This window comes from Hippichthys cyanospilos, chromosome 12 (genome assembly GCF_059441005.1).
Source record: "Hippichthys cyanospilos isolate Australia breed blue-spotted pipefish chromosome 12, RoL_Hcya_1.0, whole genome shotgun sequence".
Taxonomy (NCBI): Eukaryota; Metazoa; Chordata; class Actinopteri; order Syngnathiformes; family Syngnathidae; genus Hippichthys; species Hippichthys cyanospilos.
This window is the reverse complement of record NC_142380.1, coordinates 9,610,951-9,631,068: the sequence shown is the minus strand read 5'-3', so window position 1 is coordinate 9,631,068 and position 20,118 is coordinate 9,610,951. Positions and strand designations below refer to the sequence as shown.

The following is a 20,118-nucleotide window of genomic DNA, read 5'->3' as shown; positions in this document are numbered from 1 at the left end:
AATTGAAAAGAAATAAGTGATGGAGCTGAGGGAAAAATGGAATGTGGCTTTCGGGTTGATTTGATATACCCAGATCATTTATATTTGTCATATCCTTTCTTCGATCTCTGAGCTTTCTTTCCACTCATCAAACTGTGCTTTTTGAACAGCGCTGCACAGCAGCGAAAGACAAAAACTCAAGTATTCTACCCCTGATGCGCTTCTTGTTGCATTTGTTCTTTGCCTCTTCATTTGTCCTCGTCCATTTGTAAAGATGATACTCTCAAAACTAACTCACTTTTACATGCCAGCTGTTAAGATTACTCACAGTAATTCTAATGAACTAAGTGTATTTTGTAAGCTATTTTAAGGCACAATAGCTTTGGATCTGTATGCAATTTTGGCCCTCATGATAAACTATCTGAAAATGTTGTGCTATTATCAACAGCACTACTATTTTTCCTGCTACGCAAGGAGCACAGTTTGTATCCAGAGGACAGGAGAAAGGAAAGGGAAGTAGAACATCGGAAATTGAACTCAAAAATGAAAGAAGGACGATATTACATTTTTATTGTATTACAGAAATTACAAAGTTGGTAAACTTTGAAAAGGAAACGTTCCGTTAAACATTAAACAAAGCGAGATACGCTTTGTGCATTTAAAACACCCAAATGGGTTTCCATAACAATTGCCATAACAATTGTGACTAGGCGTAGATTCTTTACCATCTAAAAGAATGACTATTAGAACTATATATTACATATTATATGCTATGGACCTTGTACTATAGTATTTTTTCTGTATTATACTGGTCCATGGGGTCAAAAGTCACATGCCAGAAGGAGTAACACAATGTTTTAGCAAGTGATTTTTTTTTGTTTATTGTTTGTGTCAGCAAGACCTGTCACTAAAAAATAAGCAACCTGCATTTAAACATTATCAGCATTAAGATTGAGGTGTGAAGATTTAAGGAACTTGTGACATTTTAAAGGCTTAAAACAGCTAGCAAAAATAACCTCTTGTTTCCGGCTCAAAACAGAATGGATTTTGGCATTGTATAATTTTCTTTAACACCGTTTGGATGTAATTGGATGAAACTTCATGCATGTCCTCAAATACCTCAAATTTAGGAACGGTATCTTAAAATAAAAAAAGCAAACTGGCTTTCAACATTTTTTGGCAGGGTAAAAATGAGTTAGCACTTCAGCACTGACAAAGAAGTTGCCCATCCTTCACATAAATCTTCCTGTTTCTCCCATTTCTACTCATAAAGGAGAAGTCATCCACTTTTGTGGTTGATTACCCAAAATAAAACCTCCATATGTTCTTGTAGAGCGACCATCAGCAATAGGAACATTACCACCCAAACTGGCTTTGTCATCAGTGACTGTTTTGTCTCGTGTTGTGTTTTATGGCTGTGAGAATCCTCTTCTACTTTAACACTCTGACAATGGACTGACATTTCTGACAATAGAGCTCTATTAAACCAAAAACAACAATGGAAACCCATCAGTATCCTGCTGTTAGCAGCTTGGTGGCAGGAGTCACACTGCTGCACTTCTGACCTAGTCGGCACATTTGCAAACATGCCCACACACGCCAGGGAGAAAAATGATTTGTACTTTTTGTAAGTACAGATTTTTGTGTCAAAAAGTCCAATTGAATTTACCAGAATTTTTGGGTGTGGCTAAAAGATGAGGACTCACCTCACAGCATAAGTCACCCCCCCCCCCCCCCCCGAAAAACAAAACAAAACAAACAAACACCATTTTAGAACTTTGCAACAGAGGTTAGCCAGAACAATGGTGACATGGGGTTAGCGCGGTAGCTCTTCTGATAAATCACTTTAGTATGCAACATTGCATTGTCGATTGTTAAATCAGTTTATTTATATATATATATATATATATATATATATATATATATATATATATATATATATATATATATATATATATATATATATATATATATATATATATATATATATATATATATATATACAGTATAAATACAGTATAAATACTGTATATAAAAAGTAAAAGAAGCAGAAAAAAACAATAACTTGACAACTAGCATGTGGACTGCGGCATGTGTGGTTACCTGGAAAAGCACAGTGGCATAAAATAAATTCATGCATAAGAAGGATGCTGGATAATGTAGCATTAATTTTGCAGCCTATACTATTTGTATTTGCTTGGCAATTAATGTTTTGTTTTTTTTGCGGTTTCTGCACAATTAGCAAAATCAACCAGGATTAAAGCTTATTGTATATGCTTACTTGACTGTTTCTAAAGTGTTCAAATTTGCTTGAGTTGGTCTATTTTCAAGTAACAGTAAAAAAAAAAAATATCTTAGGTAATTATCTCCTAGGCACTAAGCTTTATCTCATTCACTGCCAGTCGAGTTACAACAAGTCTATAGTCTATACTCTATAGTCTACAGTCTATAGTCAATAGTCTATAGTCTATAGTCTACATTATTAGCAAACCTCGTAGGTCAATGTTAGAAGGAACTGAATTAAAGATTTGTCAGGGAGCAACTAGTTCTCTCGCTGGCTCTGGTAAGAAAAGCTTCAGGGCACAAAGCAGGGAAATGTTAGCCCTGAATGTTATTATAATGAATTTGTTTGAACTTGTTTCTCAAAGTATAAAAGGGGAAAAAACTAAAAGGAAATTTTAAGGTCAATTATATACAGCACACATTTAAATAGCTCCTTGAACACACAAAATCACTTTAATTATTTCAGGCTTTTTTGCCAACACATTTCGATAGCTTGACTAACCTTGTAAACTGTTCTAACAAGAAATTTGTACTTTAGCTAAAGACAGATGAAAACACACAATATTTAATTATGGGCTTAAACTGAGAATTTAATATGTCCACTTTGAAACATTCTTGGTGCTGACAGCATCTAAAAATGTAAAAAAAAAAAAAATCTTTATAATAATATGTTTATTCAATTGAAATAGTCAAGCATCTGCAGCATTCTGACTGATATTTTGATTGTGGATTATGAATTAAGAACAAAAATGCACATGTTTTAATTCATCTCAAGGGGCGGGCATTTTTTCACTTCCTGTCTATTGAAAATGACATAACATTTGCTCAGGCCTCAGGTCTATCACAGCTCACTTGATTTCTGACTTTGGTCATGTGATATTCACAAGCTGAGACATGATTGGTTACTTGAGCAACAGTGATGTAATTACCAAAGAATTTCACAGTGATTACTGAATCATATAAACACACACATTTTCTGGACACCTCTTTTTTACCTACCGGCCGGTCAACAACCTACATGTTTGTTGGAAAATGGCCAAAAAAATGACGTTTTATGTTCTCCTCTCTGAATTTGTTAACAGTGCATGTATTCTGCTGCCATGGCAACCATGGGTCCTCTCCTCACGTTTTTTCTCCTACTGCTTCATCTGGCTGATGGCTCATTCCCAGAGGAGCCCAGTCCACTCAGCTACGTCCCTTTGGAGGGTATGTGTCCTTGTATGTGTGTGGGTGTGTGTGTGTGTGTGTGTGCGTGTGTCCAACTGATGTATGGTACCACGATAAATGTGGAAATTGGGGGTGAAAAGTCGCAGCCTTGGAGTGGGCCTGCATTACAAATAGACTGGGACTTAGGCTCTATTTAGACATACAACCCTGACCACAATGATGCAAAATCAGGAACAATAGGAGGAATTGATTTTGAAGGGATACGTGAAGATGAAGGAAGTGAAAGACAATATGGATGGGCAGGAGAGGGCTCAGGTCGGGAGCAGACCTGAGGAGATGTATCACTTTTTCCTGTCCCACAGATCTGTAGTCAAGAACAATGAGACATTTTCCCAATCAGTGTCCTGGTGATGAGTGCTCCCCTTGCAGGCACCTGTCTCCCTCTCTGAAACTTTGGATCACTCTCAACCGCTTTCTTTCGCCGCCTTATCCATTTTCTCTCATTAAGAGAAAGGAAGCACTAATATTTTCTGACTACAATAACAATCCCGAACTGTTGCTCTCATTAGAGGATCTAAATGTATTTATGGGCTGTACAACTCAATAGTCTTTGCTTCTTAACACAAAAGCATCATGGTATCAATTAGAGTTGCGTTAAATTGAGCATTAGGGAGGCTGTTTCAGGTCCGTTGCAGTTATTTTCAGTAAATATTATGTTTAAGGGAAAACTACTTTGCGGTTCTCAATAGTAAGAGGGGAATTTGCAGTAATTGCTAGCATGATTTGATCGTAGCCTCACTTCGACACCTAACTTCGAAAATCCCTCGCCATCCTTGAGCTTCTGACCATTAGCAATAATTGACAGTTTTAACAAGTCTAACAAAACGTTTTTTTTTGTAAATTGTCAACTCCCCTTTACGTTCTCAACATTTAACTGTTTGAACATTTCAGTGGTGAGAAGGTATCCAGTGTTCCTGGGCAGAGCTCACCGTTCAGCACAGAGACAGGAGCTACACATCCAGACGGTTCTCCAAGTCAACCGAACACTCTACATAGGAGCCAGGTAACCAACGGCAACCACCCCCAACTGTGTGTGACTGATGTGCTCGCATTCGTAGCTTTCATTTGACACGTCCATCTGCTGTCTTTGTAAGACATTTTTTTCCTGTAGTTAGGGGCTTTTGAGTAGATTTGGACAATTCATTTGGTGTACATGCCATATGTTCGCGTCACACATATATATATATATATATATATATATATATATATATATATATATATATATATATATATATATATATATATATATATATATATATATATATATATATATATATATATATGTATGATACACACATGTTACACAGAGGTTTTCAACATTTGCCCAGTCAGTTTTAGTATTGGCATCTTTGACTTACCATATCAAAGCAAAATACCCCACTCACGTTACAAGCTCTAGGAGAACACTATAAGAAAAAAAATCCTGCAACAATGAGTCAGATTTGGTAATTTTGTTCAACAGTTGTAGTTTATAGTAGAAGATTCATATTGAAGGATCAAAGGAATATATAAAACTTGTCTGATACAAAATATTGTTTTTATCCCAATGATTTCACGTTAATGTCAAGGTTTTACTCAATAAATGTTTGTTACAAGTATCGTAGAAAGTTGTTGAAATTCGCAATTAATTGTGATTATTTGGCAACATTTTTAGATTAATTAGTTAAATCTTTTTAAATGCTTGACAGAGAATATGCGCTGATATAAATTTACTGTAATATGGTTTCTTTTATTCAGGTATTTTTACCTTCAGACAATTTTTTACCTTCAGACAATTTAAAAAAAAAACTAGTGCAAGTAAATTTAACGTGCTTGTGCACCCCTAGGTTGTTAAATTTACTAATTAGTAAACCTGTGTTGATTTCCCTAGATGTTTGTAGGAAGAACTAATTTATTTTGATTTTTTTTTTCAATCGCTTGATTGACCTCTAGTTATCATTCATTAAAACAAACTGTTAAAGGTAAGAATCCATCATATTACAAAGCATTATCCTGTGAGTCATCAAAAACACTCAACATTGTGAAAGACAAACATATTAGACCAGCTTCAAAATAAATAAAAGCAGAGAAACGTGTTTACGACTTTGCTCCCAATTATGTTTGTGTGATTGTAGGGATGATTTATATCGGGTGGAACTGGACAACATGGCAGGTGATGAGATGTTTTACAGCAAGGTAATAGTCGTTTTGTTGCTCATTCACAAAATAAATATCATTAATATTCATGATTACGTGATAATTTGTCACTCTCGTTTCGCTAGAAGCGGACATGGGAATCCAACAAGAATGACATTCGAGTGTGCCGAATGAAGGGGAAACATGAGGTATTGTGGAGAAACAACAGACATGTATCAACACCATCTGCGTGGACGCACACAACAGCTGTTACCTTATTTATTTTGCTTGTGAATTTATGTTACTGGACTACCAACTCACTCAGATCAATGAAATGCTACACAAACTAAATTATAGAAAACTCTCAAAAGACATGAAAGCCATTTTAATCGGAGCCTCTGGGACGGATCGGAAAGTATAAAATACAAAGGGAGCATCATTAATTAAATGAAAGAAGATTAGATGAAACTGTAAGAATGACTTGTGACACCTTGTTAAAAAAACAGCAAGAGGAAATTATTTACAGGATGAAAAATGAGAGTAACATGGTTTCAGGGACGTAACAGTAATTGAAGTCAGATGAAGCAGGGCACTACAACGTCGCAAACATAGACACCCCTAAAAATGGAATACAATACTATACTGTATGGTAATATAAAACAACAATGCACAACACTTATCATCAGAAAGAGTTCAGAATTAACATTTTTTTTCATAACGTCACAGGAACATAAAACGTTGAATAAAATATACTCACCGGCAACTAGACTTGTCTTGCTATTTGAGTGTGGCTTCAACAGGTTTAGCTAACCGTTTCATCCATCAATCCATCCATTTTCTAGAGCTGCTTATCATCACAAGAGTTACAGGCTTGCTGGTGCCTATCCCAGCTGATGTCGGGCAGTGGGGAGGGGACACTCTGCAGTGGTTGCCAGCTAGTCGCAGGGCACACAGAGACGAAAAACCATTCGCGTACCCAATCACACCTAACAACAATTTATTATGTCATTTATTATTATTATGTCATTTATTATGATGTTATGGCTCTTTTTTGGGGGGTTTGAGTACACAGAAGAATGCACTGCCTGACAGTTCCCGTTGGTACTGATCAAATTTGAACAAACCAGACTTAAATGGATGGGGAGAGAGTTTTTTTTTGAATTAATACCCAGTCTCAATATCTGGAGCCCAGCAGGAGAAATACATACAATTATTCTCAAATCACCTTAACCGATATTTTGGTTTTCCAGTTGAAGAAAAAAAGGATGATAAAATATTGGCGCATAAGACAAAGACTTTTTTTTTGGAAACACTGAAAAAATAGGCCATACACTGTAGCTCACGGGAGCCGTAAGAAAGAGCTCCGCTGTAACTGAAAAATGAGCCTGGCTCTGATTTTACCTATATTTACATGAGCCCACAAGATCATGATTTTGTTTGTGAAGTCTCCTCTGTAAAAAGAAAATTTACAAAATTGGAAAATCCATTTTAGGCATTCATTTATTTTACAAATGTTACAAAAACCTCATCTTGTCTCGTCAACTCAATCTCCTGAGATATCTCGTCTCGTCTCGTCTCGTCCCATCCCCGGAGATCATTAAACGAATGTAAGTTTTTATTATTTCTTGCCTAATTTCTCCACTGCAGTGTGCTCTTAGCTATCTCACTGTGAATGCACCTCGATAATGCAGTTTCCCTTGGATGCCCAAATTTAAAAAAACAGCTTGGTGTCACTATTTAGCAAATTCTCAAGCAAGCTAGCGATGTTGTAGACAAGCCCGCTGTCTTTCTGCTGGGCACAGAAGAACCCAAAGGGCTTTTAGCTCACAAGCTAGTTAGTGACACCGTGCCTTAGAAAGCCGCAGATGGGATCTATTCACTCCACCAGGAGCTAAGCGGATGACATGAAGGGATACGTGGGCACAAAACAATTAAAAGGCTGGAGTTGCATTCATTTTGACCACTAAAAGATAGATGGGAAGGGATGGTGATGTTTCCTGGATAAGATAACACGCCACAGAAAGGATGCAAGAAGGAGGGTAGGCTAACCAACAAAAGTTAGAGGTTGAAGCACAACTGCAAGCCTAAATGTTTTGACGCAGTAACCTTATTGATTTTGAGTGGCACACAAGGTAACTGAAGCCACTGAGCTTGCTTGAAGGTCGAAGCGGCACTTAACACCTCCCTCATATTGTTCAGCTTTAACCATGTGAGTCATGCATGAATCCCTCTTGAGTAATTGCATGTTGCAGCTAAATTAAAGAGAATAATGATTGATTGAAAAGAATATATTCAGAGATGGTTGTTTTGAGTGAGGGTTCCAAGAAATAAGAAAGAAAAATTAAACCTCAGAATGGAGTGTTGTCTCATATTGGATGAGCTGCAAGGCTTTTTCGCAAAAGCGGTCAACACAAGCAAGCAAAAAAAGCATGGGAAGATTTAGTATTGTATCACGAGGCACCTTATTGGAATGGTTTGTTGTAGTTATTAGAAAAATATTACACAGCAAGGAAAATGGTGAAGGTATACACTCTGTGGCCTGTAGCATGATAATGTTTTGGCCAGCTCATGTAGCGAGATAAGGAAGGTATTGAAAACACCTCTCACGCTGATAAGAACCTTGGATCTAATTAGGTAGTGCCAGTGAGCGTTGTTTGTTAGTTTAGCTTCTAGTATGGGGGGGTTGTAAGGCTTCCTCATTAATCCATCTTCTCTATCCTCATGGCTCGGCACAGATGGGGGCATAACTGTCTTTCTGTTAAAACGCAGGTTTGATCCCCAATCTATACATGCTCTCCAAGCCATCTTATTCTCTACATGTTGCAAGTTTAATTTTGCTCCTCTGCTCCTTCAAGTCTTTTAATAGTGTTGTAAAATCAAAGAGGTTAGACGTGTCGAGTTTCATCTTCCCTAGTCGTCTCATTAATTTCGGCTCCATCAACAGCACTCCACCTTGAAGACAGCTACAAAGTGTTGCTGAGAGTGTTATTTCCTCTCAGGATTCTTTTTAATATTTGTTCTCTACACCTCACCATCTTTTGTACCAGAGGTGACAGAAGTGCACTCACACCGTGTCCTTAAGTAGAGGAAAAAAAATTTGGTCTTGATACAGGTTAGGTTAAAAATAGGGGGGGGGGGGGGGAGTATAGTTTTCAGAAAATCAGGCGTAGTTTTGAGTTTATGGAAAAAATGCGTCTTTGAAACAGATATGCAACTGTGGGGATTTCTGCAAAAACAACCTCATTAAGATTGTTTGTGTGGAAGATATGAAATATGAAAAAAGAAGCCGCAAAGATGGTGGTGATGGTCGTTGCAAAGCCAGGCTCCCTGTCCCAAAATGCAAGCAGATTATAATTCTGAACAGTGTTGATTTGTTGACTGCAGTCAATGGGACGCTTCACCCTTGAGGCAGGTAGCAATCACCTCAGAGGCAGTTGATAAAAACATGTTTCGTAACAGATATACCCCAGTGGTTTATTCTGACCTCGTCAAACTGAGCCCAAATTATGTACACGTTTCTTCTCCAACCATGGGAATAATTCAACCTCCAAACCACATGCATTGGGAAAGCAGATTTAAATTCAAGAAATAACCAAGTGCACTGTATTTTCATTATCATCTACGAAATTGTGGCACTGGCAATTTGGAGTGGAAATTTTTGACATGCTCACTCATTCGAACGTATTTGCAAATATTTTTCAAGTCAAATTTTGTTATCTTCTACTGCAGGTGGAATTATAATAAGGACTATCTTATCTTTTATGTTAGAGCATATTTAAATACATTCAAATGTACTTGTAGGCGAAATGCTAAAAACATGCTACTTGTTCTTGACTTGTGCAGGCACATGCCCCATGGCATTATGAGAAAAATGACGGACATAAAAATAAAACTACAAAAATGAATAATAAAAAAATGTTTACTCAATTTTCAAACATGGTATAAGGTAGGAAAATCCTTTAAAAAGTACATAATCTTTACTTTGACATGAGCATCTCAATACATCGTGGCCTTATGGAAAAAATCCTATGTTTTTAGCATTTAGCCTGTAAGAACCTTCAAACATATTTGCAAGTGCCTTTCATTGAATTTGAATGTTCACTCGCTTAATCTCTGAACATATTGGTGTAAAGTGAAACAATTGCAAAAACAAAAATTGAGCCACGCACCACAATACATCATGGGAAAAGTGCTATGTTTCTAGCATTTTGCCCACAAGCATAAATCAAATATACATATTTTCAAATACGTTTAAAGGATTTTGCAAACACATTCCATCAAGTTTGCTAGGCAAAAATATTTTCTACATACTGGCAGCTCCATATGCTTCCATAATCAATCAGTCTTTTCATATTGAAACATTGTGGTTTAGTTATAAGGGTTGAGTGACCCTCATAAGGGGGAGAAACAATTTCATCTTGACTTCAACCTGTCTTGTGTGTTTATTTTCACGATAGTAGGGAATACATGTCATACGCAAGAATTGGTACCTGTGCACTTCAGGAACAAAGTATTTGCGCGGTCGGGCTCCAAGCAGACCTTCAACTTGTCATGCTTTTCTTTTCTTTATTTTATGTTTCTGCAGGGAGAATGTCGTAATTTCGTCAAGGTTCTCCTCCAGCAGCACGGAGGACTGTTTGTGTGCGGAACAAACGCCTTCAACCCGCTGTGTGCAAACTACACTGTTAGTAGTCATCAAATCTGTCAGCTGGTCTTTGTGTGTTTATCTGCTTGTTTTGAAGGCATTGTCCCTGTCCTCCTATTGCAGAGAGATACTCTGGAAATGGTAGGGGAGCCTGTGAGTGGGATGGCGCGCTGCCCGTATGATCCGCGGCATGCCAACGTGGCTTTATTTGCAGGTATTCTTTGGAATTTTGAGCACAGGGGCTACAAACACAATGTTTATCTGTATAGATGATTTATCGTCATACCGCTTGCTGAATTGCTCGTTTGCTTTTAATCTTCCCGACCTTGTCCTATCTCTATCATCACCTTCCTCCTCCCTCGTCTTCTTAATCTCTCTTTGCTCGTGCTCTCAGATGGAAGTCTTTTTACTGGGACAGTGACAGACTTCCTGGCCATCGATGCTGTGATCTATCGCAGTCTCGGCGACAGCCCCGCCCTTCGCACCGTCAAACACGACTCCAAATGGTTCCGAGGTACCTTATCGAACAGAAACAGGATAGCAAGGGATACTAATCTTATTTGGCCATTTTCGGTTGTAAAATGTTCACATTTTTCTATAATCAATGTAACAATCAAGTTATTGTTTTGATTGAATTAATAGCTTTAAAAATACATTTTGCACTCGCTGTTGACTGAAAATGACAGCACGCGTGCTCAAGGCTCAGGTAATGACCAATCACGATTCAGCTGCTTTCTAAGTTTGGTCTTGTGACATTTGAAAGCTGAGTTGTCCTTGGTTGTTAGGACACCCACAACAAAGGTTTATAATTGCCAAGCGATGCCCAAAATACAGTGACGGGCAAGTATGGTATCGAGGCGATACTGTAACAGGCCTTATTTCAAGGTATCGTACTCGCGATGATACAAGCGTCGGTCGCTCTTTTGGAGCAGTTGTACGATCATAAATTAGAATTTAGAAATTAAGAACTGCTGTAAATGGTTTGACTACTGAAATGCAATAAGTTAAAAATAATCGGCAAATATCGGCCTTTTGGTTGATTATTTTAGGCCCATTTTGGAACCCGACAATTCGAGCAGCCAATAAATGAGTCAGGCCCACCTCTATCATTGTTTTTATAGGGAAATGTTGTGTTTCAAAAGTACTATGGATATCAATAGACAACTCAAGGATTGACTACTCAATAGACTACTCAAGAATTGAGTACTCGTATTGCTATTGGCCTGAAAAAAATGATATTGAACACGCCCACACGAAATGTCATCAAGACTAGATTATTTTCCTATTAGACAGCTACAGCTTGATGAAATGAAGCTCCTTCCCTCTCTTCAACATAGTTCCTTGGCAGTGCTATTTTAGACAGAGTTTCAGCCTGAGCACAAAAGCAGTGAATCATTTCCCCCCAAAATATGATTGAAATATTTTTGGCTTACACCCCTGCTTCACACACTATTATTTTTAATTGGAGTAGGCACAGACATATTGTGTTGAGATTATTAGGCTCTTTGGATTCACAGCCCTAGTAATTTCAAAGTGAAGCCAGTGTTTATATTGTGGGGAAATCAAGTCTCCAGCAGGTCAAATCTGGACCAATGTTTGGATGAATAAATGATGACTAATATCCATTCTTTTGTCTTTGATGATAAATTAAATATGATATGAACATTCAATCAGCGAGTTGGTGGACAGAAGCTGCATCTCCTGATGTGACTGTGGAGTGTTGCCACCGGCAATTGCCTCACATTGTCTTTTTTTGCTAATATTCCCATGTAGAGCCATACTTTGTGAGCGCCATGGAGTGGGGTTCTCATATTTATTTCTTCTTCAGAGAAATGGCCATGGAGTTTCATCATCTAGAAAAGGTTCTTTCTCTGTTCATGTGTCTTCCCAGTTGCATTATTAAAACATCTCCCCATTTATTATAATTTATCCCAAATGGACTGCGCTGTGCTATGTTATTCCAGGTAATGGTGTCCCGTGTGGCTCGTGTGTGTAAATCGGACCTCGGCGGCTCTCAGCGTGTCCTGGAGAAGCAATGGACCACCTTCCTGAAGGCTCGGCTCAATTGTTCCGTCCCGGGAGACTCGCATTTCTACTTCAACCTCCTTCATGCTACAAGCGGCATCATTCGCATGCAAGGGCGTGATGTCATCTTGGGCCTTTTCTCTACACCCCCAAACAGGTAATAAGACACCCATATACACAAAGTGATGCGTGCTCGGGAAGAAGAGCAGCAGTACCAAAATGTAACTGACATTAGATCAAAATACAAAAAAGGGTGGAAAAACAATATTTTCATCTCTTTACAGTATTTCCTTGGTTAAGTGGGGGTTAGGCTCCCCAAAACACTTGTGACAATTGAAATCCGCAAAGTAGAGTGATTTGTTTTTTTCTTATTTGCTTTTGTGCCCTTTTTTGTTAGTTTGATATCATTTGTGAAAAATATATTTTTTTTGTCTGGTCGGACTTGAAGAAAAAATATCTATAAAAATATTGAATTTAACATGAAATTCCATGTAACAGAGGTTAGTTTTCATAATAAAACATAATAAATGTTATCTTTTGACTGGTCTGACTTAAAAGGAAGAAAAATTACAAGAGAAATATCAACTAGCAGATCGCAAATAGTGCTCCGTAATGTCAGAAAATTGGCCAAAATGTTGATTAATGTTTTTCCAGTAAAAGAATATGTTTGCAATTTTTTTTTCGTATTTTATACAACACAATGATAATAAGTCTGTGTTCATACAGGATAAAAGGAATCTGAGGCCCTTTCCAAAGCTTTGAGCATTTAGACGATTTTAGGACCCTCCATGGTGAATCAATTATCAAAAATAATTATCGCCTACTTTAGTCGTTGATCCGTTTTTGATTAACTGAATAATCATTGCTCCTCTGACTATAATAATACAATATAGTGTACTGTATATAGTAACAAAGTAAAAAACAAAAACGAAGTTTTAATTAACATAGGGTAGGTACACTTGATCAGTGATTCTTTTACTCGTCGTTTCTTTATTTTTGATTGATGGCAGTGGTATTAATGTGGACTTAATCATGTAAATGCTCATAGAAAATCCAGCTACGAAATGTATACATTTAAAGCAAATGTGAAGCCCACCCTAGCACTACTTGTTTCCATCTCTTATTGTGCATTCTTCGCGCTATCCGGCAGCATCCCCGGTTCTGCCGTGTGCGTGTTTGACATGCAGCAGCTCGCTCACGCCTTCGAGGGACGCTTCAAGGAACAGAAATCCCCTGAGTCCATTTGGACTCCGGTGCCAGAAGAGGCAGTCCCAAAGCCGAGGTTTGCTTATGCAATAAATCCATAATAAGCAGACAAAACTTGAATGGATATTCTTTCTTTCTTTTCCCAGGCCTGGAGGATGTGCAGTCCAAGGATCCAGATTTAGTTCCTCTACAACGCTACCGGACGAGGTGTTAAATTTTGTGAAAACCCACCCTCTGATGGATGAGACAGTACCATTGCTGGGGCACAGGCCCTGGGTGGTCAAGACTATGGGCCGGTACTGTGACACAGTGCTTTCTCGTTAAACAACTTTGATGTCATGAAAAATTTAAGCTTTAAATGGCACTAGGGGAAGAAAATAGATTTTATTGAGCCGCTTAGGGTAAATGTGTTTTCACAGCCGATGCATCTTTGCAGGTACCAGCTGACAGCTATGGTCGTGGACACTGAAGCCGGGCCCTACAGGAACCGCACGGTTCTGTTCCTGGGCTCGACTCGAGGGACAATTCTCAAGTTTCTAATGATTCCCAATGGGGATTCAATGTCCCACAGCAGTGTGTTCTTGGAGGAGGTAGAGGGTTTCAACCCTGAGAGGTGAGTTGGACTGAAGAGATTTTTGTCCTTGTTTTCCGATCGATGACGCCTCTTGGCGTAGTACTCCATCACATAACACAGATCGCTTCTATTTTAGAAACACAGGCATCAACATTTCTTTACGAGACATGCTAGTCCTTGCTGCACCGTTATATTTACCACTCCATGCTTAAATACACTTTTTTTTTACGGTTTATAGGGTTTCAAACTCATTCTAGCAATGTATTCCCTCAGAGGTCTGTTTTGATTATGAAACAATTCAAATGTGTAATTGTTACAAATTGACTGTTAGCTTTGAAAATGGAAGGCAAGAATAGTAGTTTGTTGTGAAATGCATTTTTTAAAGGAGTTGGTAATAAAAAATGCTTTTAGCAAAAAGCATGAAGTGGCCTTAAGGAGTTGAAAAATATTACCGGTAGTTGTTTAGTCCAGTGGTTCTCAAATGTGTGTATGTGTATTAGTGGGAGTACATAAAGGCACTTCAGGGGTTGAATTAACTCATTCAATACCAAAGACATATTTCAATGTTTTTTTTAAGAGTCCAAGAGTACTTAAATTATGCACTAAAGTAATAAATAATCTTAGGTTACCAAGTACTAAAGTAACCAATGACGGAAGTATTTGTATTTTCAGTGTAAATGCACATAATTTGCTTAGTAACTTAGCATGTGACCCAGCTGGAGATATTTAATCTCTTGTCTCTCATTTCTTCGTAGATGTGGTGAGGACTCCCCTCAGGCTCGCCAGCTCTTGTCTTTGACATTCGACCGCACCAGCCACACCCTGCTGCTGGCCTTCCCGTCCTGCCTGGTCCGTGTGCCCACATCCCGTTGCCACCTGTACTCCCGCTGCATGAGGTAAGCAGCTCGAGTTGGTCTTTTTTTAATGTTTTTTTCCTTAAAGCTATTTAAAATCGGAAGGAGATAACTGGCCACAATTAACACAATTAGACATTGTGCACATATTATTTGTTTGTCAGGGGTATAACTTTAACGGTGTGTTTATTATCGGTATGCCAAACTGCTGCTTTGTTGTGAATTGAGCAGAGTGGAGTTCATCACATCACATACTGGGCACCCAATTCCCACATTAGAAACACATTTGGTGGCAATGTATAAATAAAGGCAAACTATTAACACAATGATTGCTCAACTTCTTGCATAACAAACACCACAAATAAATCACAAGTGTCTAGTCTGACCTTTAAATCAATTGGGTCATATTTGACATTTGAGAAGCGTATAGCCAAGCAGATTAACCGCTACATCGTTCCCTTTTATAGCCGTGTTTGCAGCTCTTGTGTTTCGGTCTATATTCCATCGCTTTCCACGGGGAGTAAACAGAATGGGATCACATTTGTTACATTTTTGATTATGTGTTGGCACACAGGAGTTGCCTTGCCTCCAGGGATCCATACTGTGGCTGGACCAGAGGCAGCACATGCGCCTTCCTTAGACCAGGAACCAGGTGAGGGTCTCACGCATAAATGCATAAAAACATAGTTTGACATGCAGGCCTGTTATTCATTGTTATATCAACGATTCTCAGTTTTACAGGAAAAGGAACCTTTTGTTGTATTTTTTTACAAATACAATCAGGACTGCAATCATACATTGATGAAACATGAGAGCACAATTTAACCTCCTCAATTTACACCGTCTTCATTAATAAGCTTGCAAAAGGTTAAAAGGTATAATGAAACTCACTGAGAAGTTTAGCCGAGAAAATTTGGAAGTGTAAAATCCATCCCGTTTAAGAAGAAAAAGAGAGAAATAAAGAATTATGTGAAGAGTAAATTTATCTACTTGTGAAACGCCTTAATGAAGTGTTCCCACAGCACAACAAAAACATAAATTTGGATTAAAATATTTATGAGTGCATAAATCTAACGCTCCCGCTGCTCAACAAAAACATGAATTTTGATTAAAATTAACTTTTGTTGTTACCACATATTGTGCTTCTTAGTATAAAGGAAGTTATAACAAGGAAGTGTTTTTTTTAAGTTAATGAATATTTAAATACAAGCAGGATTTTAAATATACTGAATAATTTTATGGCATCATTTGCAAACTTTGCTTGTCTTTGCCTCACTATTCATTCAAATATTATTCAGCTGCTATCTTGTTGCAAAAAAAAAAAAAAATATGCACAATTGATTTTGTTCTGAAAACTCTTCTGTCATCACATGCTTAGATGACCGTCACATCTGACCTCCTTCTGGGCAGGGCGCTGAGGACAAAATCAATACTAGCATCAGCATCATATCCTATTACAGCGAGTGACCTGTCGATATGTGGGCAATGCTGTTTCATTGATTATCCTCCCCAAATATCCCAGTTTAGATGTACAGATGTTGCACATCCAATGCATCATATCATGTCCGTTGTTGCATTCTGTTAGCCAGGCTAATGTGACTAATTGCACAGGATTTTGGTATCCCTCTTGGGAAGTAAAGAGGATTCCTTTTCCAGTCCAGTATGCATTCATGTTGGATTTCTCTATGATTGCAGGCTTCCTTTTCAACAAGATGTAGAATATGGAAACACCACTTCCCATTTAGGAGACTGTGATGGTAGGTGGCAGCAACATTACAGGTAGCTTGTACTTGCTGTGTAACAACCATTTTCTATTAAGGCTGAACAATGGCTTTTGATTTTATTTGGCCATTGTAACATTTTGTGAATAGAATTTTCAGGCTTTGTTGATGCATGACATTCCACATTTTAAAATCCAGTAATGTAAAAACGCACCAGACAAAGAAGTCTTACCTATTTAATTGAATTGTCATGAGGAAAGTATTTGATTGGTGAGAAATTAAAAAGGCTAAGAAAGCTTTGATCCTTGTCAAGCTTTTCGACGTCACTAAATTTCAAACCATTTCTTCAAAGCTAACTTATTTTGACGTAAACAATTCAGCAAGTTAGTTTTAGAAATGCAAAATTGAGTTCTAGCTGTTTTTTGTTGTTTTAAAGCACTTGATTTTGTTTATATGTTTTGTTTGATTTAAGATTTAAATATTTTGTTATTGTTAACTATATTAGAATTGAGATTAACAGATTAATGGTCATCAATTAATTACAGTCAAAGTTAAAGCCTTATTTTTTGAAAAACGATTATCTACTTCTTATTATCTAATTTTGCTTTCTGTATTTATTCACTGGTCTTTTTGTGCTTGGGTTGTTGGGGGTTGGTAAACAAAGGTTTGGCTGTCATTGTCTTTTGCATAACTTGATAGGTTCCTGCTATAAGTAGAGTAAGATGCTTCCTTGTAAAAAAGGGTTTGCTTACCACAGAAGCAGCTCAAGTTTAGGCTACCACATAAATCCAAAGCACCCAGTTGCAATTGCAACCACCGCCCACATAGACACTAATGCAACAAAAAATAGCAACAAAGACACTAATGGATCAAGTCATAGTAAAGCTTATTGCCAAACTCAACTCGAGAACACCCCGCCTAAGAACAAGTTTGTGTTCAACAGGATGGACGATGTTATATTTTAATGTAATCATTTATCTAGTTGACATACTCTGATCTCTACCCAGATTTTCCATGGTAAGTATATTGGACACTCCAAATTGCCCTTATGTGTGTTATTGAGTGTGAATGGTTGATTGTCTCTGTGAGCCTTGAGATTTGCTAGCAACCAATTCATTGTGTAGCTTGTCTACTGCCCGAAGGCAGCTGGTTTAGGCTTCAGACTAATGGATGGATGTATTCAAATTATTAAGTGAAATAAGTAGTAACCTCAACAGCAGAGGATTTCTTGAAGGGGGTGATACATCGTAGGATACATGTTAAATGGTAAATATGATCATGAAATATGAAAATAAACAAGATAAAAATCATTTTTTGCAAAATTCCTAATCACATAACTTACTTTATGCACATCTAAAAATGATTTTGGATCATTTAACCACATATTTCACACATAGTAAAAATGGCATAAAATGAAAGAAACACATTTTAATAGACATTGCTCTGATAATACCACTATTTAATATTATTAAAAAGTGTATTTATTCTGATATACTTTAACTGAGTGATTATCATTACTTTGTAAAGCAAGAAGTCACTTTACAATATTCAGTCAATTGACTTGCATTAGTTTTCAGGGCACATTTGCCACATTCATTATGGCCAACGCACTGACGTATCAGCAACGGGCCCACGCCAAAGGCGTGTCTTTAAATATTTGTCTCTGGCCTCATGTTGCTGACAAATGGAAGTCTCCTCCTAGTGGCTCAACCACTCATTGCATCATCTCAACGCTTATCTATCTATCTATCTATCTATCTATCTATCTATCTATCTATCTATCTATCTATCTATCTATCTATCTATCTATCTATCTATCTATCTATCTATCTATCTATCTATCTATCTATCTATCTATCTATCTATCTATCTATCTATCTATCTATCTATCTATCTATCTATCTATCTATCTATCTATCTATCTATCTATCTATTCACTGGATGTAACAGAAGCTATTCATGACTTGTTTTTATAATTCAAAACATTACATGCACAATGTAATGTCATGTATTATACAGACAGATCCATTCAACCTTGCCACCAGTTGTTGATGTTTGTGATGTCTTTGTCAGAGCTGATTGGTGTGTACAGCTGGGATTGTTTTGTTTGTTTGTTTGTTTTTTAGTTCAGTCTGACTTGCTTTGGGTCAAAAGTGTCCCAGTGTGACAGTTTAATTAGGGAGAATGTAAAAGAGATGTCTGCCGGCACAAGACTGCACAGGAAGAAACATCAATGCAAAGCCTGTCAGCATGCAAACCTTTGCTCTTTCTTTTCTGAATCTGGGAGAGGGATTGAATTTAAAATAGAAGACTGCTTTTACTTCTGTTAAGGGACTCAGATGTCACTGTAACAGCAGCGGGGCCAGTGAAAGAGACACTATCATCCAGCTTTGCTCTGGAATTCACTCAGTGGAAACTAGAACGCCTTTTCTACAGAGGATTACGCTTTTTCCACTCCTTTTTTGGCCATGTGCAATGTCATTAGGTCAGAACTTAAAGGTTTAAAGGAGCTTCTGTCAAGCTTTCAGCGTATTCATTTTATTTCAATCTGAAAACCTCTGTGAAACTGATAGCATAGTGACTCGGTGCAGATGGGAGCGATTAGAGCCGGGTGGAAACACTGAAGTCATGCGTTGTTGTATGGAGAGAGTCTCTGACTAAACTACACAATGGAAAGAATGAGGAATTGAGAGGAGAAAAATAGGCGTCTGTGTGCTACATTTGTCTAAGTACTTGATGACAAGTGCAGGCTGACTCTTTTGGAGCCCGCAGAGTCCCAAGGCCGCACTGGAGAGAAGTTATTATGAAATATACATCATCTCACCTAATAGTTCTACAATGAAAACTAACGGGAGTCAGAGTAGAGCAATTGATTTCCTTTGGTGAATTAAAGTTTGGTGGCAACAAAATGAGAAGAAAAATGCTTGGTATTCTCATCCATCTAAACTGTTTTTTTAAGGCTTATCCTATCCCATATGGGAAGCTAGGGCCTATCCCAGCTTTCTTTAGTCTAAAGGTGGATTAGGCCCTAAATTATATGACTGTCAATCACTGGGCACATGGATAAACAACTCTTTACGCAGAAGTGAGGCGAGTGGCACCATCATTGACTTCAACATACAGTAAACTAGTTTATCGCAAGGTGTCCTATTTTGTTTTTTTTTGAGTGCATGTGAGATACAATTATTTTATTTGTTTCCATTTGGGATTAAAGTTGTCTGTTCTTATCTCTGAGTGAATGTATTTAACTTTAAAAGAAGGGTCTGGCATTTTGAGGGACATAGGAGTCAGCCAATGAGAGTGCAGCTAACCGTTAGCCACACTGTGTTGAGTAATTTGTAGCGAGCAGCAGCTAGTGTGTGAATACAGTGTTTTTATTGTTAAATAAATAAAATCAATCCATCTATTTTTAGATGATTATCCTCAAGGAATGCTGGTTCCTTACCCAGCTGACTGCAGTGGGTGGGGTACACCCTGAACTGGTTGCCA

General features: G+C 37.7%; 1 protein-coding gene across 1 annotated transcript in view; it reads left to right on the top strand.

Moving 5' to 3' along the window:
• Nucleotides 1-20,118, top strand: part of LOC148414775 (semaphorin-6B-like) — a 42,958-nt gene that overhangs the window by 15,603 nt on the left and 7,237 nt on the right. Inside the window, exons 3-17 of the mRNA XM_088428617.1 lie at nucleotides 3,345-3,468; nucleotides 4,381-4,492; nucleotides 5,604-5,664; nucleotides 5,751-5,813; nucleotides 10,190-10,288; nucleotides 10,373-10,463; nucleotides 10,644-10,763; nucleotides 12,023-12,111; nucleotides 12,214-12,431; nucleotides 13,425-13,556; nucleotides 13,627-13,776; nucleotides 13,917-14,093; nucleotides 14,810-14,950; nucleotides 15,483-15,560; nucleotides 16,604-16,665. Of these exons, the coding sequence (XP_088284743.1) occupies nucleotides 3,348-3,468; nucleotides 4,381-4,492; nucleotides 5,604-5,664; nucleotides 5,751-5,813; nucleotides 10,190-10,288; nucleotides 10,373-10,463; nucleotides 10,644-10,763; nucleotides 12,023-12,111; nucleotides 12,214-12,431; nucleotides 13,425-13,556; nucleotides 13,627-13,776; nucleotides 13,917-14,093; nucleotides 14,810-14,950; nucleotides 15,483-15,560; nucleotides 16,604-16,665 (1,714 nt within the window). The 5' untranslated portion in view covers nucleotides 3,345-3,347. The remainder of the gene's footprint in view (nucleotides 1-3,344; nucleotides 3,469-4,380; nucleotides 4,493-5,603; nucleotides 5,665-5,750; nucleotides 5,814-10,189; nucleotides 10,289-10,372; nucleotides 10,464-10,643; nucleotides 10,764-12,022; nucleotides 12,112-12,213; nucleotides 12,432-13,424; nucleotides 13,557-13,626; nucleotides 13,777-13,916; nucleotides 14,094-14,809; nucleotides 14,951-15,482; nucleotides 15,561-16,603; nucleotides 16,666-20,118) is intronic.